General features: G+C 35.5%; 2 protein-coding genes across 4 annotated transcripts in view; one reads left to right on the top strand and one right to left on the bottom strand.

The window, feature by feature from the left end:
* Window positions 1-1,530: 1,530 nt before the first annotated feature.
* On the top strand, window positions 1,531-20,876 carry LOC120341207 (uncharacterized). Its single transcript, XM_039409682.2, has 9 exons — window positions 1,531-1,786; window positions 6,283-6,384; window positions 8,549-8,671; window positions 12,108-12,361; window positions 15,035-15,231; window positions 15,837-16,000; window positions 17,854-17,992; window positions 18,727-18,865; window positions 19,467-20,876. Exons 1-9 carry the CDS (start codon window positions 1,607-1,609, stop codon window positions 19,648-19,650), a joined length of 1,482 nt encoding a protein of 493 aa, XP_039265616.2. The 5' UTR covers window positions 1,531-1,606; the 3' UTR covers window positions 19,651-20,876.
* Window positions 20,877-23,660: 2,784 nt separating this feature from the next.
* Window positions 23,661-26,312, bottom strand: part of LOC120341521 (uncharacterized) — a 34,949-nt gene continuing 32,297 nt past the window's right edge. For all 3 annotated transcript variants that reach the window (XM_078119917.1, XM_078119918.1, XM_078119919.1), the window contains exon 32: window positions 23,661-25,701. In XM_078119917.1, the coding sequence (XP_077976043.1) occupies window positions 25,053-25,701 (649 nt within the window). In that variant the 3' untranslated portion in view covers window positions 23,661-25,052. The remainder of the gene's footprint in view (window positions 25,702-26,312) is intronic.

The raw sequence follows: 26,312 nt of genomic DNA, 5'->3' as shown, positions 1-26,312 counted from the left end.
ATTTCCATTTCTTAAAAATATACTCATTATTTTCAGTCTTAAAAGCAGTGACTTAAAATGATGAAAACTGATAGGATAACGCGTTGAGGTATTGTCAGGCATTTCTTCTAAAAATGATGAATTTTTATCAATATTATAAAATTTATCCATAATTTAATGTTAAAAAAATCAATTTGCTTACTTATGCATCGTGATTTATATTACAGAAAGTAAATGCGCCAAGTCGAACCACTGTTATCGCTTATTTCAATGTACGAATTATCTTGATCTTAATGATTTTCCCGGGGACGTGGGAGCCAGCATTAAGTTTTATTTACTATTTTTTCTGTATTATTATCGCTTTTTGTTGATTTGTATTTTATCTTATCTATGACACCCATTTTGATTGATGGGCGTTGTAAAAACCACATCTGTAGGTGTTTTATGTGGAAGCTTATCTTAGTTTAGATGGTACAGGTAGCAAGCGGTTGAGGTTAGACTAGGTACAAAAAATAGTAGATTTGTCGATTGACAGTCATTCGATATTCGTTTACATTAGAGTAAAAAAGGTAGCTCCTAGACTTTATTGATAAACTTTCTGACAGTTTTGAAAAATTGATATCTGCGTCAAATTTTAGTGATATAGGATTGAAAAATTAAAGACTTATTTCAGTGGTTCTTAAACGGTGGAGCGCGCCCGAGCAAGGGGTGCCACCAATTCTGAAATTCCACCCCCAGTTCTAAAGAGGGGCGCGGCTTAAAAAGTTTGAGAACCACTGGTCTTATTTGAAGGGTATAATTCACAAAACCGTGCAGCAGCATTTAGGAAACTGTTGGACAAGGATTATCCCTTTAACACGAGATCCCTTTATCCTTTTAAACACGAGAATGTGTTCCGCTATCAGCGTGAACTAAGATTAGATTAGATTACAGATAAGGGTATTGATTTGTTGATGTTTTGAACCGACGTACAATGATGTACAAGGTATCATTACTGCAGTCTGTAGCCGGTTGATATGAGCTACTTGCAAGTTTTCAGGATTTAGAAACAATACAGTGTTCATGTATTTAGGTAGTCGAAAAGGATTTGGTGGATGAATACAAGCGCATGAATACACTTGAGGACTAGATATCTCCTACTTTTACACCTTTTTGATTTCACTCACTTTTATTTGAAAATAACGCTGGTACATTCGTCAGCAGTCCGGGTCTCACCGCGCAGGGCGATAGGATAAAATTTTCATGTTCATTCCGTGAGTAGAGCGAAGCCTATAAGACGACTTACTCATATCGCGAATCATGGCCTCTCGTCCGATTACCAGTCCATGTCGGGTATGAGATTAGCTTGTCAGTTATTGTTTTCGGATGTTTGGACTTGATAGAACGGTATTTAAAAAGTAAAGGAACATAAGATTTCAACACAAATGAAAGTTTGAATTGAACATCTAAAATATAATACGTCAATATAAAGACGTTCATTTCGTAGTGAGTCTTATAATAGTTGTAGAATAAATTTAAAAATGAAAATTGTACGTTGTCATCTATTATTCTTTCTTATCTAATTATCACAGCTCTACATGGTAAAATTAACTAGTAACATTAATACAATCTTCAATTACCATCCAAAATGGCTTTAAAACACGGAATAACAAAACGGAAACAATCTGACGAAGGAACAGACCAAGGAGCATCGAGCAGTGGTGGTGTTGGGAGTCAATCTTCGCCTAAATCCGGTACTATTTCTCGGAAGCAGAAGAAAGTAGCAACCAAGCAGAAGAAAATATCGAAGCAAGTTGCACAAGAACAGGTATAGTTTGACACAAATCACAAGACCTTTATTCATGACATCGCCTAAATGGGCAGCACTTATCTTCTCAAAATCCGCGGCATATCCGATAACTCCGAACTCCGATTTAAAAAAAAAACAATTTTTTTTAAACAGCTATATTGCCATGTGGGTGCATTTACTAACTTGGTATGGTATTGCCTTCTATTTTGCAAAAACCGGAATCTTCCTAGTTCGGATTTGCCTAACCAGTTCATTACACCATGTGTTAGATGGTGGGAATGAATAAGAGGTTTGAAGTATATTAAATTTTATTCTATTTACTGGATCGGTATATGTCTCTATTAGCGCAAATAAATACAGAAGCAGCAACGAAAATAGAAAAACTGTCATTTGATCGTATTATTTCTACAGAATAGTTTTTTTCAACATCGAAATTTTGAGAATAATAAGTCTTGAGTGACTATAAGTGATCAGGCTGTCAATTTTGCCTTTTCACTCGTGAATCACTTGTATGAAAGCATAGAAACTATTTGTTTTTGTCGAAAAAGAAACATATAAATGTCATAAGTACTTGTGAAAGCGCCAATTTTTTATTCAATTTATCAATATTTATTCAATCATCACTGTGTATTATTCCGTTCACCGGGAAGATGTTTAAAAATATTTTTACGTCACAGATGACGTCATAAAAATTATGATTTATTGAGTTAGGTGCACGACCGTGCATTGTCATTGTTTCTGTGTTATCAAAATAGATATTATATAATTCATAAATTTTTGACTTCTGATGTCGAAATTCTCACGTTTATAACAATACCTCACAGATATGAGTATGAATATATGACAATGTTATTAATTATAATTCAAGTAAAGTTGCTTAAATATTGCTGCGAATATGCCGCATTGCCATCGCAGAATTAAACATTGATCCGAATTAATATTCTAATGCAGGGGTGTGCAAACTGCGGCCCGCGGGTAAGTGCCAATTTTGAATGGTATGTGGCCCGCGAAACAAATTTTTAATTTAGTTCAATTTGACTAGAAATCCCTTCGCGTTGCAAAGCCTATACTTAATTCAAATTTATTATTTATGCCTATGACGTTACAATGCTTTTTTGTGCTTGCAACATTGGAAAGCGTATGTTTAATATAAACGCAGCCCGCGGTTTCACCAAGTCATTTGTATCTGGCCCGCCAGTATTATAGGTTGTACACCCCTGTCTAACGCGATCGTGGCGTTTTTAAAGTGTAATAAATTGGTTGGCCGAACCGAAAAAATAACGGTGCTTCATCGGTGCTCCAAAAAGTAGCAAGATGGGAATGGGACCAAGATGAGGATAATCGAAATAAAATTATGGCCTAACCTGGTACACACACTACGGGAGTACCGTGAAAACACCTTAAGAAATTTGCCTTCTGCAAGTTTTTAAAGTTCAAACTACAATTGAGACATTTGTTTTAAATTGATAGGTGAATTACAATGAAACAATATTAAAATATTTCCTCGAAAAAACAAAATTTCCCTGAATTATGACGTCACAGTACAATGCCTGCCATTCATTTTAGTTTCGAAACGTGTCGCATAGACGTGGTGACGTAATACATCGTGAATTATTTTTAAATATTACATTAATTATTGTCTGATACGCCGACCAGATGTTTAGCTGCCTATGATAGCTCATTCCAACTCCATATTTGGTATAAAGACCCAAAATTTTTAAATTTTGAAGACAAATTTTGATATATATATTTTGTTGGCCCCTAAGTGGATAAAGTAAAAATCTTGAATGAACACTGGTTAAAATAAAATAAATTCCACGTTTCTCGGTTTACAATCGGGAGTCGAGTTCTCAAACTTTATATACGAAACTTGTGAAAAATTATTCGTTCTGACTGCGTGGTATTTTTGCTCTTGGTAACGAAACTGTATTAATTTTTTATTCCAAAAGTTGTCAAAACCTCATTCCATCCAAGAATGGAAAAAAGAGTCAATATTCGAAACTATAAACACGGTTCGAAAAATGCACACTATCAATTGTCCATTTCTCAATACCTTTTTCCATAGTAAAAATAAGAATGGATTGTGTATTGAAAATCGCAGTTTATGACGTTTGTTTAATTTCTGATTTCTACAGCGATTGAAATTTGAAAAGAAAACGGAACCGAGGAAAAATATTGTTACTATACAAACCTTTCGATATAGCCCTGTTTTAAAGTACATGGGGTGCCGGGGCATGTGACTTATGCCCACCCTGCAAATACGCGACATCATGAACTTTTTCACATCTTTCGATAACGCCAACCTAAAGTACGTTTTTTATGAGAAGTATTTCCCACTTTGGTACTTCCGTAGTGTGTGTACTAGGTTAGGGTTAGGCCATAATTTTATTCCGATTTCTCTTATTTTAGTTCCATTACGAGTCCGGAGACTGTCTGTGTTAGCCAAGTGAATATATCCCCCGCCCATAGAACAGTCCTTTACACAACTTGATGTAAAGTGGGCGAACAAAATTAGTTACCTCCATATTGGTACACACACTTCTGGACCGCCCCAACTTTCACTGAGAACATAGCACAGACCCCACCATGTTTTTGAATGGAGTGAGATTTTTCCGTCATATGACCAATTTGCATTACACACTGGGCAATTTTGTAGCCATGGCTCTTAAGCCCAACTTTTTAAAATTAAGCATTCGGTTTTCTCTAAATAGTCTTGCGGTTAATAATTAATACTTGACTTCAGAAAATAAATTTAATTGACATTAATATCCTTTCTTATTAGTATAATAACTAAATCCCATAACATACCGTTTTTCAATGGTGCCATTGAAGTGGTCAACCACAATCTTTTGAAAGTAGTTAAGTATAATGTACCGGAGTTGAAAACCCATTACTTCATAATCCGGCCAACGAAGTGAAACCATGAATTCGTGTTGAACTTGGTAGTCACTTTGTGCTTCTGGTATGTCGGCGTTGAGGATATACATCTCGCTTTCAAAGCTCATAGCTATCTTGTAGTGTGATAAATTCTATAGAACACCCAAAATTGCAAATATTATTATTGTTATCAAATATCGAGGAAAATTATTTAACCTGTCATGTTTAAAATTGTGAAAACTGCAATTTGGAACTACATCTTCTAATATTAAATCGCTATTGGAAAATAGGAGATAGCATTGCTCAGGTATATTGAAATCCGCGAGATTGAGAGAAAAACAATGGGGCAATAGAGCTAAGATAAAATTTGAATGATAAGCACACTTCCTACTTTAGGTATTGGAACTTTGTGAACGCTTGGTTAATGAGGAAAGTAATTCCTTTGTTCCGGAACAACAGCACTTACTATAACGGTCCATAGTTACACTTCTTGTACGATAAGCAATTTATGGCTTCTATATCGCGAAAAAAAGGCTGAATGAATACCCGTTTCACCAGTTGTCTATTGAATAACTGTGATATCTTAGAGTTACTTCCGTCATATTAAACAGTGTAATTTAATGGTATCTAAATGATCGTTTCTTCGTAAAGACAATTTTGAATGACAATTCGCAATTGATTACAGAAACGCTTTACGTACGGCCCAGAATTGACAGGGATAAACTTTAAAGCGAAAAATCTTGATAAAGCCATCGGCAGCTCAATTGCGGTTTTTGTGGTTTCGAATAGAAACGGAAAATAGGTCAAACGAGAATTTAAAACCAATAATTTTATCATAAAAATTATCGTTGGTTTTTCGCCGTAAAATGAAATTCTACCGAAAACCAACAGATAGAACGAATATTCAAAATATCCAATATTTCATGCGTCCTCAAGGATAATTTGTACAATGCATTGTTCAGGGAAAGCATAACAAACTTGATCCGATTTTTATCTCTTCGATAAGACATTTATATAACATTATATCGAAACTACATTTTGCAAAAAAATTGCGAAACATTCCAGACACATTCGTCCTGAATGATACTCCAGACAAACAGTTACTGAGACAATGTTGGCTACTATGTTCGAGTCGGACTATAGACGGTTTCAATCGCCATTTGAATGGCTAATATCATATGTAGTGATTTGTTCTCGAAATCCATTCAAGTGTAAATTGTGCCAATAGCCGTGTAATGTTTGTTTTAAACTTTTGAGTCTTCAAAGTGAGTATTGTTGTTAAATGGCCGAAATGATACGTGTGGCGTTTAACAAAAAAAATTCCAGCGCCCTGTCCACCAAGCCAGTGGTTACCAAACTTTTTTAGAATCTCGCGACCTAGGGATTTGCTCAAATACTAGACGGTATGTAATGGTTTCGACTTAAATGACCGACCAATAAAATCAGATTCCAAGTTTTTACGCACTGTGCTTCCCACATTACTATTGATCAACAATTAATACAATTACTATTGAGCAACACTTAAATACTAATATAAAATAAATAATAAAATTTACTAGAAAATAAAAGCAGTTACTTTTAGGTTTCTGTTGAAAAAACCTGATCAAACTCAACATAAACCCTTTATTGTTTCACAGGTGCAAAACAGAATCCGCAACAAACTTCTCATAGCTGTTGTTCTATACATTGTGATCGGCGGAGCTGCCGTGTATTGGTTCGGATTGCCTAAACCTAAAGACGTAAGTAGAATATATAAAGTACAGTTTTTTTTTTATAAAATGTTTATCAGAGCGCGAATATTTACTCATAATGTGTCGATTTACATGCGACTTGAAACACTTTAAAGTAATCCGGCCCGGAAAAAACTTGTGTAAATGTGTTATTACAAATTCAGCTACATTTCCAAGTGCTTTCCAATGTTACATTTCAATAAAACCTTTTTTTCGATACAAGTTAGCGCGAATAAGCGCTTGATAAAAATCCCGTTGAGAGCGAATAATAAACAGAACCAAGCTTTTTTCGATTTTCAATGAAATTGTTATCTCTACTTTGTTTACTAAATGATAAATTCGTTTCACTTTCGACCGACCAAACTTTCAAAAAATCGTTATTTTCACAACTCCAAATATAGGTAGTAACAGATAATACTCATTGCAGCAAAGTGATCAATTATCACCACAATTTCACCAAACTTGTCTTGTTAAGTTAATTCTTAATGTGACATGGCCGAGACTTGGCTGTGGTTAACAAAAATAAATTACCATGGGCTAATTAGTTCATTATTCTTTTAATTAATCTTTCTCTTCCATAATTTCCCTATCAATTTTCAGCCAAAAACGTGAATGAAACTAATATATACAAATAATAAAGGTTAGCCAAACAATAGCAGCAAAATTTTGCATTAATTATGGAAATTTTCAGTAAATTTATGTAAATTTTTGAGTAATCCACATAAATATAGTCTGCGTTAACAGACGCTCTCTAAGTTATGTGTTGTTCGCGCATAACGAGACTTTATACAGGCAGTTTACAGGGCGCTCCAGAAGTGTGTGTACCAATATGGAGGTAACTAATTTTGTTTGCCTACTTTACATCAAGTCCCCGAACTCCTAATAAAACTAATATAAGGAAAATTGGAATAAAATTATGGCATATACCTTGTACTATATACTTCGGGAGTTCCGTTTATAGAGCCATAAACACTGTAAAATGCAGCTCGTGTTCTGACTTGAAGGGTTGATATCCGTTTATAATTCTGACTTAACTGTAAAATGTAGGTGTTATTTACCGGTCTTTTTACCTTTTCTAACGTTCATTACCTTTTTTTAATGATATGTAATTTTAAACAATCATCTGTTGTGAGAAATTGGCTTTAACTTAAAATGTAGAGCAAGTATTGGGAATTGTTATTCAATAAATATGACTAAGGGGTCTGCATGCGGCTTTACGTGGCCTATTTGCTTCGCATATCAGATATTTTTGCTTCGGACCTTGGCCACCTGCTCCCATGCTTGATTTCATGCCCTTTTCACGGACGAAATTCACGACTTGGGGGTATTGGCATTGGACTGGACCGAAAAGGACACCGACTGTCCCACTCAACTATAATTATCCCGCATGACTATGTGGCTTTTTGCAAGGAGACATGTTTGGAGTAAATCTGAAAAAAAAAATATTCGATTACGTTGATATATTTGTAGCACTGAAAGTGCAAACAGGCATACATTTCATTTATATGAGGTCACAATCGTCAACAAAAAATGACCAGCACATCGGCTCCTACTTTACTTGTGTAAATTGACAAGTTTTTATAGAAAATAACTAGAAGAATTCGATTAAAATGAGTTCAAAAACTCAGTGCATGAAGATTTGGTGATACATTTTTTCACATGGATAGATATGAACATTCGATAAACTTTTGGATTAACCATTGGAAGTGATGATTTACACAAAAGATCCTCTCGCAAAAGGGTCCCAGGGGTGGGAAAGGTTTTTGAACCAGGGGCCAATAAATTTGGCCACAAAAACTGGCGGGCCGGTGTGTAAGTGTGGCGTAAAAAGGTGTAAACAATATTTAAAGTGTTACAGTGTTACAAAAGCAAAAGTGGAAAACAATAAGCAACGTGTCAAGACTAAATTAATCGCAATCTCAACAAACTTCTTGAGGTATTTTTTAGCTACAACATCAAAATTTGGTTTTAGTTTGGTTGTGGCATCATCAGGCGGGCCAGATTGAATTACGCAACGCGCCGAATTTGGCCCGCTTTGATTGGCATTGTCAGCAGTAACCAGTGGTGGGATTCAAATTTTTTGTCAGCCGGTTTCATCACAGGAGTCATATTTTTCGCCACCACTGGCAGTAAACCGTTAAACCAGTGTTAATTTATATTATTTTATTCACAGCTCCCACCAGAGGTCGAAGCCGATATTCTGGGATCGTATCCTCATGAAATAGCAAAAGAAGATTTGCCGAAAGGATTCTACGAGGAAGAGCCGAAGAGGATGGGATTGTCTCAAGATAAAAAGGTTTGGAATTTTATTATTTTGACACTTTTAGTAAAAAAGAAGGCGCTCCAGAGGTGTGTGTACCAACTAACTAATTTAAGGTAACTAATTTTGTTTACCTACTTTACAAATTGTGTAAAGGGACGGAAGCCTATGGGCGGTATATTCACTCGGTTAACACAGACATGCCCCGCACTCGTAATAGAACCAAAATAAGGAAAATCGGAATAAAATTATGGCCTAACCCTAACCTTTGTGCACATAAGCAATTGTGAAGCGATGATGACCAATATCGCCAGTGTCTCCCAACGTTAATTTTTGATCGATATTTTAGAACTTATATCTGAATGCTATAATTGTGTGGTATTTTAACGTGCTTTTAAACACAGTAAAACATTGCCATTTGCATGCGACTGTTCCGTTAATTTCGATATTTCTATTTATTTTTTTTAATATTTTTTAATATATTGTAAGGCAAAACTAAAATATAAAGATAAACTTTGTTATCATTCATTAATCTGGCATCACTAGTATTCGATTTGCAACACCTTTCATATTCTTGCGTCAGATTGTATCTTAGAACATGAAATTATAAACAAAAATACACAAAACCATAAATCCTGGCAACCACGAAACCACAGAACTTACCGTACGCACGCTTCAATAGCATCAACAACATCGGTTGTTAAACAAATCCGTAACCACAGATTTACCATAAAAAATCCAGTAATTTAACAGAAAGGTTTCTGTAATTTCGACCATTACCTTTATTACCTCGTACATATTTATGAATGAAATTTAGATTTAAACTGCCATAAATTTTAGATAAGTTCAGTTGGATTTGGGTTACATTGAATTTTTGGTAAATTTGTAAAAGTATTTTTAATAGTGATTACAACACAACACAAACAAAAACGTGTTTCAACTGACTGGTTATTCCAGTTGTCACTTGTACATCAGGTTCGAACTTAAATAGGTTGAGCTTTGTCTTTTATCGAGGGTGTCAAACTAATTATAAAAAGGGCGCGATTTCCTAGATCAGGGGTGTGCTACCTGCGGCCCGCGGGCTAAATGCGGCCCACAAGGAAAAATTGTGCGGCCCGCAGAGAAGTGCCAATTTTGAATGATGCGTGGCCCGAGAAACAAGTTTTTAGTTTTAGTTTAAACTGGTATGTGCGAGTAATTCCAATCCCTTTGCGTTGCAAAGCGTATACCAGAGTCCAATTATTATCTATGCCTATGACGTTACAATGCCCTAACAGCTAGACGTGAGAAGCAAACAACGCATGTCATAAGATTAATCACCAAAATTTTTGTGCCTGCAAGGCTGCAACTACCAGAAAGTCTATGCTAAATAAAGATGCGGCCCGCGGTCCCACTCAGTTAATTGTATCTGGCCCTCCTGTGTTGACGGTTACACACTCCTGGCCTAGATGATTAATACCCACGAGTTACCTAAGTATGATAGGGTAGCAATTTGAGATAACAACCTGATCCACCTCACCTGGGGTTTAATAAATTGAGGGGGCAATGCCGAATCAGAGTAATTTTTACCCTATCAAATATATAGAAGCTCCTTCTATATCACGTGACTGCTTTTGCAGACGTGAAACGCGAGTAAGACGTTATATAAAAACTGTATTAGAATCATACATTGACAAAATGTGTCGAACCTATTTGAACCCTTCCTAATTTATTCACAATCCAAGCTATTTTACGCGAACAAATACCTTCAACGATGTTGGTTTTGTGTTAATCCGACAGCGATGAAATTAGAAATAGAAATCAACGACAAATACTCGTTCCTAAATCGCATTAAATACCCCATTTAATCAGTACAGACGAACTTTGAGTCACGGAATATTATTTACTCCGCGTGGAGTATATAAATGATTATAAGTTATAGCGGTTAAATTTAATAATTTGCACCGAAAATTAGAGTTACCCTGCGGATGTGCGGAGCCCACTGCGGTTGCATTGGTTGCAGTTACCTACTTGGCCCAGCTTGTTCATAGTCTTATTCGTGGTAAAAACGTGTAATAGTTGTATTACGATTATACGGTGACAAAAAAATGTATATCCACAAATGTTGAATCTTACCTGATTTTTTTTTTAATTTGTTCCGGTTAATAACGGTTTTGTGCTGATCCGACAGCGACGAAACTAAAATTAGAAACCTCGTTCTTAAATCGCGTTAATTAAATATCTCATTTGATCGGTAAGACGAATGTCAAGCTTCGACTTATGGAATGGGATTGAGTCATTAATGCGGTGTTGAACCATAAGCTTTATTTAAAACCGCAAACTAGTTTTGTTGGAATAAAGAAGTTTATATTACGTGTATCTCATGTGATTACGCACGTAGAAATGTATTTGGAATCTTCAAAATAAGTAAAAGATTTGACAAGTTTTGAGTACCGGGTTAAAGTATGGGGCCCTAATTTATTTCCAATTTTCTATATTTTAGTTTTAATGCGAGTTCGGGGACTAGCCAAGTGACTCCCGTATAGTATTTGTACCTGAAATTATGGTCTAACCCTAACGTGGTACACATACTACGTTCCATTGTCCGCCATCGAGTACCCCACTACCCTAGCGCCATTAGATAAAATACGGTGAAATTGACGGTATAATTAATTCGAGGGGAGCTAGAAAAAAGATTGGTGTTCTAACCTCTCTGATTAACCTGGTCTGATTGAATCTAGTTTGGTAATTTCCTGAATGTAAAATTTCAAGCGTTTGGTCTACTTTCCGCATAGTTAGCCAAATTCTTGGTCTGTTTCAAAAAATGATGGAATGCTTATAATGTTTTGACAATATTTGTGTTGGCCATGGTCCTACTTATCCATTCCTTTGTGGTATTTCCACGTTTCCAGCACGATAGAAAACTGGTTTCAGCACGAGTTGTATTCGTGTCAATGAGACACAACTACTGTGAATGTTCCAAATGTATTATTTTATGATAATCCTTCAAAATGAATAATTCACCGCACGGACTTACTAATACCATGTCGCAAATAAACTTGTAATTCGACTGATCAGAAAATTCATTCAAATTCACGACTTAAGTTTTCTTTCTAAACAATGGTTCATCGTCACGAATTTCCTTCGTGTCACCCTGCTGGCACAAGACTGAGGAAGAGGGAAAGGAGTAGGTCGGGTGGGCACCTTCAGATACCATCCTATTTGACGCCAACTTATTTGTCGACGACGTTTTTGGCGACAAATCAATCTGTCCTCATGCACGAAATGACCATATTATGATGCCTTAAGATATTTTTTCCAACCCTGACCCTAGCGATTCTTAATCGAATGTCGCCCAAGGGGTGGAGTAAAACTGTCAGGTGGTGGCTATGCCTAGAACAGGGCGCAAAAGGCCAAATCGGGGGGCGCACAGTAGTTCCATTACGAAAAAAAGACGTTAAGTTAAAACTATAAAAATTATGAATTTTTTCAGGAAACCTCTGAAAACGGCTCAGAACATGAACAAGAAAAAGAGCAAACGTCACAAAAAGGAGCAAAATCCGACTCTGAGAAACCTTCAAACCCGGATCCGGTGAAAAACGCGGCTGGAGGAATTGGAGCGGAAGCTGTCGAAATGTTCCCGAATTTTGAAGAGCATGTTCAGACCGGATTTAAATTAAAAGCAAAGGATGGACAGAAGTGGAAAAAATTGAAAATTCTGAAGAATAACGCAACTTCGAAAGTACAGTAAGTCGAACATTTCTTTTACATCATATTATTCTTAGTAAAGTTATGCCTTACCAATCGGGCGTAGTATCAAAGTAATTGTGCTAAAATTACATTTCCAAAACCCTCGAGTGGATAAGCTTGGCGATTGGGACTATTGACTTGGGTTAGCTGTGTTGAAACAGAACGTTTGCTTGTGTAAAGCGAATAGGTTATATATATCTAAGAAAACCTTTTTGTTACCACACCAAGAAAACCTGTAAACCAACGTCGGACTTTAAAATTTGAATTAAATCGTTTTGAAAATGCCTTTTAGCAATTATACATTAATGGAAAAATGCTATCATTATTTCGACACTTTTCAAAGATAGTCTAGTGGGGATAGAAAAATGTACATTTAAATAACACGAAGCAATAAACATGAAAATATGGGCACAACTGTTTTATGACTCATTTAAAATGATTTGATTTGAAAATTTATTTGTCTATTTTTCTGAGTATTACACAGATTTAAGCTTAAATAAATAGCGGGTTAAAAATATAATGTCATAAAGTTCAGGTAAAATGAAATATAATACATTCACGAAATCGAAACTAAATGCTACAAACTTAGGCCTCTCACATCAACACCCGATACTTAACAAAACAAAATTTAAATTGCTTTTTCAAATGTTATTTACTGCTAAATCCCATGAAATATGGTGGATATTTATAATAGTGTTCTGAGATTACTGTCTGATACAGTATATCAATATCATATATACGTCTGAGTATTTCATTAAACTATTTATTTTGGCACAAATGGCCGCAAAATGATACGAATGACCTGTTTGTGAAGTTGAAGGTATTGGTCGCACCCTATGGTGACGGTACCGTGCAAGGTTCCACCTACGTTTTTGAAAAAGATCGAAATGTGGTTTTCACAACTCACGGCCTAACCCTAACCTGGTACACATACTACGAGAGTACCAAATTTTGTTTTTGAATAGTGATTTTACTACTAAATTGTAAGTACAAGTTTTTTTTTTCATGCAAGGACATTAGCCACAATATGTCGACTTTGAAGATTAATATTTTTGTAGACGTTGAAGTGGCTGAGCCACAATCGTTTGAAAACGTTTTAAACCCTATTTCCGAACATTTTAGATCAATTTTGTCGCATTTTATGCAAAATTCCCGGTTTTAAGTATCTAAATTTGGTATTTTTGGTTTCTTCAAATTGTTATTTGTCACGACATAATCATTGGTGTAATTTCGTCAAATAAATTCGCAAAAATGACCAAAATTTGTTAAAATTGGATGAAGAAATTATTTTGTAAAATCTTATAAATGGCAAAATATTTATTGGTTCAGATATCCGGTCTTTTCTATTAAAATATTTTTGTCTACAAGCGAATGTCCGTCCAATGTTTAACGTCGGAATGTAAGATTGTGCAAAAAAAAATGTTATTACGGTATTACTTATCAAATTATTTGACGAGTTCTCCTCAAAAATATAAGACATAGATCCAATTTTCTTCATACCTGTGTGTAATGTTAATTTTCAATTTCAGTTTTACCGCTGCAATATTCATTATAGGCGTCTTTCAAATCAAAAATTAACTTTTTACAGTCGAACAATGTAATATTTATTGAAAAATGTCTGTTCGCGTTATTCGTAAACATTCTGTTCAAATTTTTAGACGATTTTTCATTTAATAATACAAGACATACTTTAGATATTCATCATATTCGTACGGTAATATGTTTTGATGAAATTCAATCCCATTGGTTCGGTGTGTATCGTAATCGAGAACACCACTATTTGTTGATAAACTTGTTGCCCTTACCTTGAACTGTACAATGTGAAATTGCATTCTATACAAGGGACGACGGCTCATATTTAACAAATAGGACTGTAGTATGAAAATTATTTTGTACTCCTAAAAACATTTTCAATGTTATTAACTGACTTATTTCAAATCAGAAGTGTCTTTTTATCTGTATTTTACAGTCGAGAAGTGGGCATATTTGTTTCATCCCAAATGCATTCATTGTCCTAATCTGAAGATTGGTATCTGACATCCTTATGACCAAACATTTTGCCTTTGTGCAACAGTGTCCTGATAATAATTTTCATTTTTTAGCGATTTTCGTATTAAATTTATGATTCATGTAATACCTGTGTATTGCAGATGCAATAACATCCAATATTCTATTATCAAGATGTCATCGCGTCGATTGTCTGCAATTTCCTAGAAAATCGAATATTTCAACCCAATAACAACCTCTTTTCACGGATTATTATCAATTTTTGGTATATTTTGCTGATAAATTCATAACCTTTGATCGCTGTTGAAAGATGAAAGGAAACATTTTTATTGAAATATGTAAAATGTCCCAAATAATATCCTTCCACGGAAATTAAAACCCCTTTTATGGCTAAGAACGTGAATATTGATGCAAATGTATTTAACATTTCGAGGAACCAAATTTTCAAAGTTGTTTCTACAATTGAAATTATCCAATTATTAGTCTGCGTGGCGCAGCATTGTTGATTTTTGAATTTGTATATTTTCTAATAATTCACACATTATTGACTTCTAGATTTCTCACATCTCGAGAGAGCAATGTGTCGGTATATTTTGACGACGGGCGAATTCCTGTTATGATGTTGCCATTCTTTCAATTTAAAAAAAAAATTTATTTCTGCAGAATCTACATCATGGACAATTTTCTGTCTGAATTTGAATGTAACGGTTTGATGCGGGCCCACTTGCGCCACCTACAGGCCCACGAAGGTCACGACCCGATCACATGCTTCAGTGGAATTGCGAGTCTCAAACAACATTTGCGAGAACATGGCCTGAAAAAGATGGCTCCGAAAATGACGGAATATGATTTTATTCCTGGTAAGCAAACGGAGAAAAGATGATTTTTTTATTTATTGAAATCGACTTTGTTGGGATATGATTTTTACATTTATTCCAGTGTAAAGAGAAATTTTATAAGACGACCCGCGGCTACCTTTTAGTTTACCAGTTTATGTCGTTATTGGGATATATGTAAAGTAAACGTCAACCATTTAGAATACATTTGATGGTGAACTTCCATGACTCCCATGTCTTACTCCTATGGCGAAACAAGGCCGGTTACCAGTCCATGTCGAGTGGGGAAAAAATCAACCAGTTATTGATTTCAGATGCGTGGACTCTATGAAGAAGCCACCAATAGGATGGCCAGGAATCCACCAATCCTCTTGCAGTCAAAACTAAGGCTACGGAGTCGTAGAAACTTTACAATCGACTCCGACTTCGGCTTGAAACAATTTTGACTTTGACTCGCGACTCCGTGTTACAAAAAAAATCGATTTCGACAGAAAATCAAATTTTAATAACGGAAACTTTAGCGTATGCAAGCTTTCTTTAATTCAAAATTCTTGAATTTCAACGGATCCGGAGAGTCTGAAAATCCAACTCCAACTAAAGTGAAAACATGCAATGTATTCTCTATTTAGGTACTCTTTGTTTGAACGATTCAATGTCTTCAAAAGTTGGTAAAAATTTACCATGGAGTTACAGCACTTCATTCTATCCGGGAGAAAGCAAATTCTCATCTGTGTTTGACGAAAGAGTCAATAAATATGCGGGATTGGACCCAAGAAATGGAGGCAAATTTCAGGTAGTGTACGATGTTAATAATTCGGTAAATTCTGTACGAATATCTTTAATGTGCTTAGAACCTCTATATCCTTTTTGGAGAATTTTCGGTGCTTCCGCCAATGGCGCAATACAATTATCTATTTATCCGAGTGAAGTGAAAGTCAACAAGACGACGATTGAATTAGATGGTAAATCACGGCCAACAGAATTTGATTTTAAAATTTAATTTTTATCAAATTTAGCTGTTTCATCGTTAATTTATGAATAACTACGTCAAATCACACCATTTCCAAATTTTGAATTTCTTGATCAGACAGAAATTTAAATGAAAAAATGAGTGATTACTCAAAATAATCTTTTTATTATGAAAATTTTATGTTTTCGTGAATTTACAGAGATATGCAAATTTTCGTCATTAGCATTGAAACTTGGATTCTTTCCAGCCGTCATCCTAATGACCACTGAAACAATGCAAATGAAACGGACCATATTAGATTCCAATATTTGTTTTCGACTTTGCAAGAAACGTTGTGCAATCGTACAAGTTAACATTAATAGATAGTTAACACACATATCAAATATTTACCGCAATTTACGAAAATTATTCAAATTGATAAAACATTCGCATAAAACTTCTACTGCAGCTGACGAGAAATACTATACGAGTCATCGAGTCCGCGACACCAATGTACTTGCGTTTAATTACAATCGTCTACAACTGTTTATTTTCGACGTTTAAGAAATATTTTAAATTAAATGAAAGAAGAAAATTATTTAAATTGACGTAACATAACATACCAGTCATCGAGTCCGCGACACCATTGCACTTGCGTTTAATTTCGTTTCCGCAAATGGTTTTATACATATGACTGGCATAAAATTGAGTCTGCGCGAATCTAAACAATTGGCGCTGGGACCCTCATTTTGCATTTAAAACTCAACTCAAATTTGGACGATCATACGGCTAACACTTTCCTCATATGAAATTTGAATTTGAAATTTGATTGTAATGTGTCAAAAATAATTCCGTAGGGTGACGTTTTTGTGGTGGGCGGATGGCGTTGCCCTGTTCTAGTTTGGCTTCACAAATTGAAACATTTTTGGTTTAAATCTTACACCCACCTCTCTCAGTTCAGAATAAATGGCGCTCCAGAAATGTGTATACCAATATGGAAATACCTAATTTTGTTAGGAAAATCGCAATAAAATTATGGCCTAACCATAATCTGGTACACATACTACGGGAATACCGAACAAATTGGGTTGGCAAAGCCAAACGCCAGTCCTTTCAAAAAATATTAGCTCCTACCATATGATTGGTTGCCTGTACGGAACTTCTTCCGGAATGAAACGCGCGAAAAACTTCTCATGTTACTCAATCTGTGTTCGCAAAACCTATCATATCAAAAGTTCGTAACTCTACAATGCTGTTGAACTTTACTAATATTTTCGACCCGTATAACAACAATACACAATTTCAAATTCGTCGTGATTATATTTCCGGTCTTTAGTATAAATAGATTTCCGGTGTCTGTGGATTGTTTTATTTCTTCCAATTTCTAACTACTAACTACTGTCAAGTCGAATGGAAAGCCCCTCAATTAATAATCGAACAATGTGACGATGTGATGTTTTCGGTTTTGCAAAATATAAAGCCAAATTGAAACGTCACGTCTAAATGCAAATATATATTTGATTTCGAAATAATCTAATAAGCAAGCCATTCTTGTAGAATTTAATTTAATATTTAGTTATGCAAAAAAAGTATTCTGCACAAAATTTGATTGTAAGGTCATTATCTTCTTTTCCTTAGCCTCGTTGCAATTAAAATTAGAAAAAATGGCATTTATTACCGGAACCTTATTTTTGTAGGTGACGTCATACCCGGAAGGAGTGGGCTACAAAGGCCATCATGACTGTACGGTTGACAGTCCAGACAAGAGAGATCGGTTTGCTACAATCCTTGTATATTTACAAGATGTAGAAGATGGCGGAGAAACAGAATTTCCAGGTAATTGAATAAAACATGATTTTTATTTTCATCCCGGGCCATTATGACGACTTAACCGTATGGCTTAATCATACCAGTCATGTCGGATATGGGAATTCAAATATCATATTGACACGGCCATCTTATCAGAGTTTTCAGCTAATCTTTTCGCTTGTATAAACTTCATGTATTTCGCCGAAGAGCGCGCAATTACTTGTGATTTCAATGTAAAACAAGAGAGTAATGACACTTTGGTCAAAAGACTAATGTGACCACCGCAATGAAAGCAAACTTCCAGTTATCGTAAATGCTAAAAATGTGGGTACTCACGTAGTCTGTGTACCAGGTTAGGGTTAGGCCATAATTTTATTCCGATTTTCCTTATTTTAGCTCTATTACGAGTTCGGAGATTGTCTGTGTTAGCCAAGTGAGTATACTCCCTGTCCATAGGTTTCAGTTCCTTTACACAACTTCTGGAGCGCCAAAAATTGTACCGAATGTCATATGATGGTGTGTCAGTGAATTATAAAAACTAGCAAACTTGGATTGAAAGATCGAGAGTCAGAGAAAATTTGAAAAAAAAAAAAGAAATGGCTTTTCTGCGAGTTCTTACATCTCTGAGTACTGAAAATCTGAAATGGATCGGTCTATTAGTTGTGGAGAAAAGCGATATTTACACAACAACAATTTAACAACAACTTAGCAAACCTCTGTGTCCGATAAGCTCGTTTAATTAAATCCCATTTTCATTTTAGATCTTGGGGTCAAAGTTCGTCCAAAGAAAGGTCGAGCTCTACTTTGGAATAACATGGGATCAGATGGAAATTGCGATTTGCATTCATTTCACAAAGCAGCTATGGTTACAAAAGGAAGGAAATATATTTTACAAAGATGGTAAGAATTTAAGTGAATGAATCCCACTCTATTAAACAATTAAAGCTTCTTCATAAGGGCGAAAAAGATTTTATAACTTGTGGAATATTCTGTTACAAATAATCACCGCTCGTAAAAAAACATGTCCTCGACTTATTGATAATTCGAAATATACTTTATTCAAAATTTTTGGAATTATTTCAACTGTACGGCAAATATACATACAAAGATAAAAATAATGCTTGTCTGTGACAGGTGTCGCTGACTCGATGACTGTCACAGCCTTTCGCGACTCCTTATCTATTGCTATGAATCTCTCACTTGTATGAATTCTGATGTGTATATTTAATTTTTTACGATTGTCATTATACACGTTTGTCAATTTTTCGTGCTTTAATTTTTGTGTTGATTCTTGCATGATAGAAAATAAAAATTATCTGAATCTGAATCTGTGAGACACCAATGTCTTTGCGCTAGTGGATCCGTATGCATATACTTCAAGACTGCTGTAGGGAAAGTGAAGATAACTATTCTAAGCGATTCAAAAGTCTTGCTGCACACTAACATTTCATCTGAGCATATTTTTATTTATTCCTATCCTAACTATATCTCTCATTTCCAGGTATTACTACCAAAACTTTCCTATGCTCGGTAAAAGAACTCCACAGCCCAGTCTTCCGAAAAGAAACGAATTCACAGCTCGAGTATCTTGCGATCAATATCAGTTTGGAAGTTGTAGATGGTACGATGAATGGACTTACGATCACATTACGTCATACAGTCAAGTGAAGCATACCCTCAGATGACGATGAGGTCATAAAATGACGTACTATATGACTTCAGAGCAAAACTGTTGAAAAATAAAAACAGTGCACCACGTCATAGCCACTGTTGCGTGAAAGAACGAACTAATTTTCGTAATAAGCTGAACGTAATTTATGACGTCATAATATAACGTCGTCATCAGAGTCTCAAAGACAGATAATATTCAGATTGCTCGTTTTTTTTATCTTATTCAGAAAAAAGGCTTTTTTTAATTAAGATTTTTTCACTGTAATTATTATTTCTTTGAATAGAGCCAATTTTTTTTTTCACTGTTTATGTGTACCATGTGAACTACTTTATTGTTTTGTCTGTTTTAGGTTGTTATTGTTCATAACTTGCATGTCGGATATTTAACGGTGCATTTTTGACCACGATGCTGATTGAAAATTCCCTGTTAAAACTTCAAATAGCATTTGTCATAAACAAGGCTTAGGACAAGAGTTTTCAAACACAATTTTTGGCACTCCCGTAGTATGTGTACCAAGATGGCGGACACCGGAACGTAGTGTGGGTACTAGGTTAGAGTTAAGACGTAATTTTATTCCAATTTTCCTTCTTTCAGTTCAATAACGAGTTCGAGCACTAGCCAAGTGACTCCCGTAGTATTTGTACCTGAAATTATGGCCTGACCCTAACCTGGTACACACACGACGTTCCGGTGTCCGCCATCTTGGTGCACATACTACGGGAGTGCTTGACAAAATATACTCTGGCGTATCTGATTCGCATTTATTTCATAATTATCCCAGATTTTTGTATCTGAATTTTATAGTTTGTGCCAAACAGATCATTTTGGAAACGCTCTAAAATCTTTTGTTTGTTCTTTGAATTTACCTACCATGCCTATGATGTCGGTGAAAAGTTGACTCCAATCCGACATCCTGCAGATAAAGAATTTAACTACGAATCCGGTCCTGTATTCTATCGCAGCACTTCGGGATAGCAAAATTATGGCAACCAAAAGTAATTTTTGTTATTGAAAATTTTCTGAAATTCTAAATCTAACTCCGGTGGATTACCAGCAAAAGCGCTAAAATCGACAGCGATTCAACGGGGATATTTGTTTTATATATTTGCAATCTTACTAAATCTTGTTGCAAACTTGAAATTTCTCTCGTGATTCAAACTATAACAACCTAACTTGTTATTTTATTGTTTTCCTGCTTTTTATTTTCTTTGAAGAATAAAATGGAACGTCGTAAAAGTATGACTAATACCTGTCAAATTATTTAGGATCTTCAAATATAACAGTGGTTCCCAAACCTCTCCCATGGGCCAATTACGGCCCGCGTAACGATTTACTATGGCTCACCGAATCTATTTTTGCGTTCTAGATACTACCAATTGTTACGTCATTATCACAGTTTAAGCACGTGTATATTCGTAACAATTCAATTATACCGTTATCTTAATTATACGTACCGGCCAATTGCGAGCGCGCCTCCTGGCCCGAGATATATTCCCGCTTCTAATCTTGGCTCCCGTTCAATCAAGTTTGGAAACCACTGTAATATAATCACATAATCATGTGGCGAACTGTGACTTATATTCCCCTTAGATCAGAGAGTTTTGAGCAATTAGTCATTCCACAGATTTGAATAGCGCAGAAAGCGTAAACGACCAGCCTGGTTATTTATATATATCAAAGTTAATCCTAGAGAGAGTGAGAGAGATTTATTTTTGTCAACCTGAAAAAGGAGCATTGCAAGAACAAAAAGATATACGACAACATACGCAAAGGTTTTCAGTATAGACTGGGGAATCGACCATACGGTCCTCAGGGTCAGCTTCCCCCGAAATTTTTCGTTACTATCTGTATTTTCTCGATCACCCATTTTATTTGATTAGAGTCAGGATGGATTATTGCTCCACCATCCAGATTATCTTAACCCAATCTGAACATAATGAAAAAAAAACAGATCGAAAAATCAGTGACAGGAAAATAACACGATAGTACCAATGTGTCCAACCAGTGAAATTTTAAGAACAAACAAGTAATTGGGATGTTGGGCATGGCGGTTCAGCTGCGAGAACCAAGGATTGCAGATTTATTTATATATATAAATTTCGTATTAAATAGATGATGGGACAATAATTTCATGGGCAATACAGTGGTGGGATTCAAATTTTTTGTCAGCCGGTTCCATCATACAAAAGTCATATTTTCAGGCGGTTCTGTTACAAAAAGTCATGTAATGCTAACCGGTTCGCTGATCTCATAAAATTCCGTGAAACGGTTCTATAGAACCGGTGCGAACCGGCTGAATCCCACTACTGGGGAAATACTTGCAACACACAAGACAAACACATTGTACAGAAATTTAGAGAAGTTGCCAAAACTTCGAAAGAGGTTTAAAAATGCGCAAATTGGGTAAAAAGTTTGATTGTAAAGTGTTTCAATAAAATAATTTTGTCAGAAATAACTGAAACTCGCACGCACAAGTATCTCAATTCAACAATAATTGAAATCTTTTCAGTAAACAATCAAGGGGGCATTATTTAATTAACTTAGCCATTACACGTAGATACCCAACTGTAAATGATCGACAAAATTTTGCAGAGTGTCATTAAAAATATTCCGGTTTTTCTAGCTCAATCGACATATCCAGAATCTTTATTATATACTGTATATGAATAAACCAGCTTTGAAAGTCTCCGACTGAACTTGGAAAAATTGACACATCTGACTTCAATAACAACGAAAAGCCACAGTTCTGGGAATGAGATCATTCATGGATCTGCTTACCATGGTATCGTCAGTTGGAGCCATCTTTACGATTACGCTTTCCATTGCACACTGATTAGTTCGAATCACGTGCATGGAGAATAATTATGGGAAAAAGAATTGCGTCTCCGAGACGCCTATATATTCGCCGTGGGTCACCGGTTTTACCAATCCCAGATCATGTAAAAGAAGTTAATTTCAGTAACCTAGCAACGAATTCTACTCATGCAGAGGAAATCTGGGCATCATATAACGCCATCAAGCAACCCTCCGGATTGTTGAGGGAATTTTATATAAATGGAAAACTACACCTTGCGGCAATCAGAAACAAGATGGGTAATGACTAGTTGGTACTCCTGAAGCATACGCACAACCTGAACCCTAACCAGGTACACAACCGGAGTTCAGTGCGCATACTCCAGTAGGTCCGATTAGTTGGTTTTCAGTGTTGATAAACTCGACTCACGTTTTTCCAAAACTCAAAATAATTCGACTGAGCAGCATGATTTGTGTCCTACAGAGTCGAAGGTAGTATCGTGTGAGTCTTTGAGATAGAAAAATCTAGCGCAATACGTCTTACTGCTTCGATGTTTATGACCCGTGGTCGGTCTACCACAGGGTTTCCCCACTATTTTTTCAGCCGCGGACCCCTGCTCGTGAATCTGAGATTTGACGAAACATCATTCTTACAACACAAACGACATTAATGAGATGGACGAGATTGCTTTCACTGCACAATTTATCAATTTTCGGAGAAATATGGACAAGCAAAGTCGTAGGTCAGACTATACGGCGGCAAGTCACGACCTGTATTTTGTCATCATATCGGTAAGAGCTAAAAATGCTGCCTTACGCGTGATGCAATAACATTTTAATTGCCTTTTCTGACAGCAATGAATATTCGTCCGCAACGCTCAAGTTGCAATTGTTTTTTGGTTGAAATCAATCATTTTCATATTGTCGCAGACCACAGTTTGCAAAACCCTGGTCTATTTCGTAGTCCTGTCGACTTCTTCGGATTATTATTTTTACGTCCGTAATTGTCACTGTGTGTAATATGTGTACTTTATTTTACGCTTGCATTCGGAGGTAAATCATTATTTCCTCTCTTTTATGATCTCTACTGATTGTCGAAATACAAATTCCAAACCCAGTGGGACCCTGACATAAGTCTGGTAGGATCTGTGTTACTTGTACCTAATACTACTAATCTCCACATATTGATGAATGTGTCCTGCAGACGCTGCCATAAATAAAATTTCAATCTCAATTATTACTGAATTCTATTTTAAGCCTATATCCATTACCATTTTAGACTACTTAATAAAAAAACATAAATATTATGAAAATATATGATGAATGGAACATACGGTTTGGTTAATGATAGCAGCAAGAATACAAAACATGAAAAAGTGTTGAAGAAATAATTACAAAATTATGCATCGAGAATAAACCGATACTTTACAAGGCTTACAATGGTTCATCTATGGAACAAGGATATGGTATAAATCCTAATATAATGTTTACTCATCAAAGAATTGTATGTATGTTTATTTGCCTCAAAAATGTAACAGTAACTGCATAACAATTAAACGGTAAAACAGAGAGAGACGTTTAATTATCATGCAGATACGATTGGGACAATGAAAAACATATTGGCTGACATATTTATGTTTCATTTGATACAAGCAGTCATGATATCGAGTTCTATCACAAAAAATTTCTAGTGTCTTAGATGTAGCAGTTGAAATGAAAAATGTCCAACTTAAATTATTAACTCAGTGGATACCAGCCATAGCTTTGTGAAAAGGCCTATTCTGGTTTAAAATAGGAGTGTCCCTGTCTATCTTTACAATTCACAATCGTTCACTTTTCAATAAAATTTTTAAATTATAAATTATGGTCATCACATATATTATACTATCATTGTCGAACTATTATACCAGTGAGCCATGACTTTAGCTTTTTTTACAACAATTATTTTCTTAGTTAAAAAACCTACAGTGGAATAAAATATAATTGAAAATAGCATATCAAAATAATAAATTATACATTTCATAAAATGATCTAATAAGAAATGTAACAATGTTGCTTTATGACAGATACGCCTGTGCCTTCAAGATGGTACTCCTGTAGTACGTGTACCAGGGCAAATACCCTTATATCTTCTATTGAGTCATAAGAATATATTCCGTCAAGTCAGGAGTGAGGTTTAGTCCACGAGTCATTAGTATTAGCAAGCTGTTGTTGCCCTTTTCGTACATTCCTTTAAAATAGTTTACCATTTTATGTTTTCACCTTTTTGCATTCTAGATACCGCCAATTGGTACTTCATTATTACAGTTTAAACATGTGTATATTCATAGCAAATTTGTGTACTGGTATCTTAATTATACGTACAGATACTGGCACGCGATTGTCCTTCTGCTGCTAATTTTGGCCCTCAGTCAATCAACTTTGGGAACTACTGGCATAGAGAAAAGTTTCAGAAAATCGTACAGAACTTGTAACTGATATAATATTAGGGTGAGAAGAATAATTAAATATTCGTTGCATTAGCCAGGCCAGGGATATGCAACCTTTAATACAGGAAGGCCAGATACAAATAACTGGGTGAAACCGCGAGCCAGTAGGCTGTCCAATATGTTATGAACAACACTACGGCCTTGTTGGTTTATATGTTTCACCCATCGAAGCACTGCCAGGCGTTCTTAAATCTCTATACTGAGAATAATTGAAGTTATCACTTCGTGTACGTCTTGGTGAAAAATCAATGTTCGCTAAAACTGGCGGATATTTTGAAGAAAATTGTTGGCTTTGACATGAACTTTGACTTCTAGAGTCTCTTTCGCTTACGTAGGAGTGAAAATTTTGAGAGGTTGGTCTAACAGAGGAGTTCTCTTTCGTTAATTTTTGTCTGATTGGTAAATTTGAAACATTTTGAGGTTGAAATTCTGTACTTTTTTGTCTTTCAAATCCGTATAAAACTGGGTTATTAACACTTTGCTGTCTTGTTGGCAAAATTGGTGGTTTAAAAGCACTGTGTTGTTGATTCCGGTGTAATTCTGGGGTTAATTTTGTCGGTAAATGGTTATCATCATCATATTGGTTTGAGAAATGGTTAATTTGTGACAAAGTGGGTTTGTTTGTCGTAGAAACTAGATCTGAACGAGATATTCCTGACGTGGATGGAATACTTGGATTGTATGAATTGCTGGATTGTGGGACAGAAGAAGAATTTCTCCTTGAAGTTGAAGTTTGTGGTGTTTCTGGTCGACTGTCAGTGTCGCTTTCCAATAATTTTAATCTGAATAAAATTTGAAAAAGTTGAGGTCCAACTGAAGTGAAATTACCACTTTGAATGTTATTAATCCACGCATATTGTCGTAAAAACCTTTTTTATGCTTTTTCACACTTTTCGCTCCAAAAGATGAGCGACTATATAAGCAACAACTGATATCTAACAATATGCAGGAATATACTTCACTTTGGGAGGACCACGATCTTTTTTTGTTTGGCATGGCTGCTCATGTTATTACACCTTGAATGATGTGGGGGACCAAACAAAAGGGTTGGTTGACCTTATGATTATATCTTATTGACTTTCATCTCACTGGAATAAATATGAAAATTGAATCATATTCTAGGAAGGTTCTAGCACTCATATTCGATTGTTAGTAATATGAAAGTAAATGGCTATATCACACTGTTGGGTAAGATTTACAATTGTATGTTCTATCTGCCCAAAACACTATGCATCCACACTATTTTGAGAGGTCATGGTTCTTCATAAGCCATCTTGTTTCTTTCCTCCCATGACAAGATTGGATATGAATCTTATAACTGATTTGATTTTACTAATAAAAAAAGAATTGTACACGGTGTTCCAAATTTCTCTGGGGTAACAAAATTTCTGAC

Source organism: Styela clava, chromosome 14 (assembly GCF_964204865.1).
Source record: "Styela clava chromosome 14, kaStyClav1.hap1.2, whole genome shotgun sequence".
NCBI classification, from domain to species: Eukaryota; Metazoa; Chordata; class Ascidiacea; order Stolidobranchia; family Styelidae; genus Styela; species Styela clava.
This window is presented reverse-complemented; position numbering and strand designations above follow the sequence as displayed.

Bases quoted from the DNA above. Each gene is read 5' to 3' on its own strand.
- LOC120341207 (XM_039409682.2), top strand. From the start codon at position 1,607: ATGGCTTTAAAACACGGAATAACAAAACGGAAACAATCTGACGAAGGA. The intron at 6,385-8,548 runs GTAAGTAGAATA...TTTTATTCACAG, and splicing joins GATTGCCTAAACCTAAAGAC to CTCCCACCAGAGGTCGAAGC. The intron at 18,866-19,466 runs GTAAGAATTTAA...TCTCATTTCCAG, and splicing joins AAATATATTTTACAAAGATG to GTATTACTACCAAAACTTTC.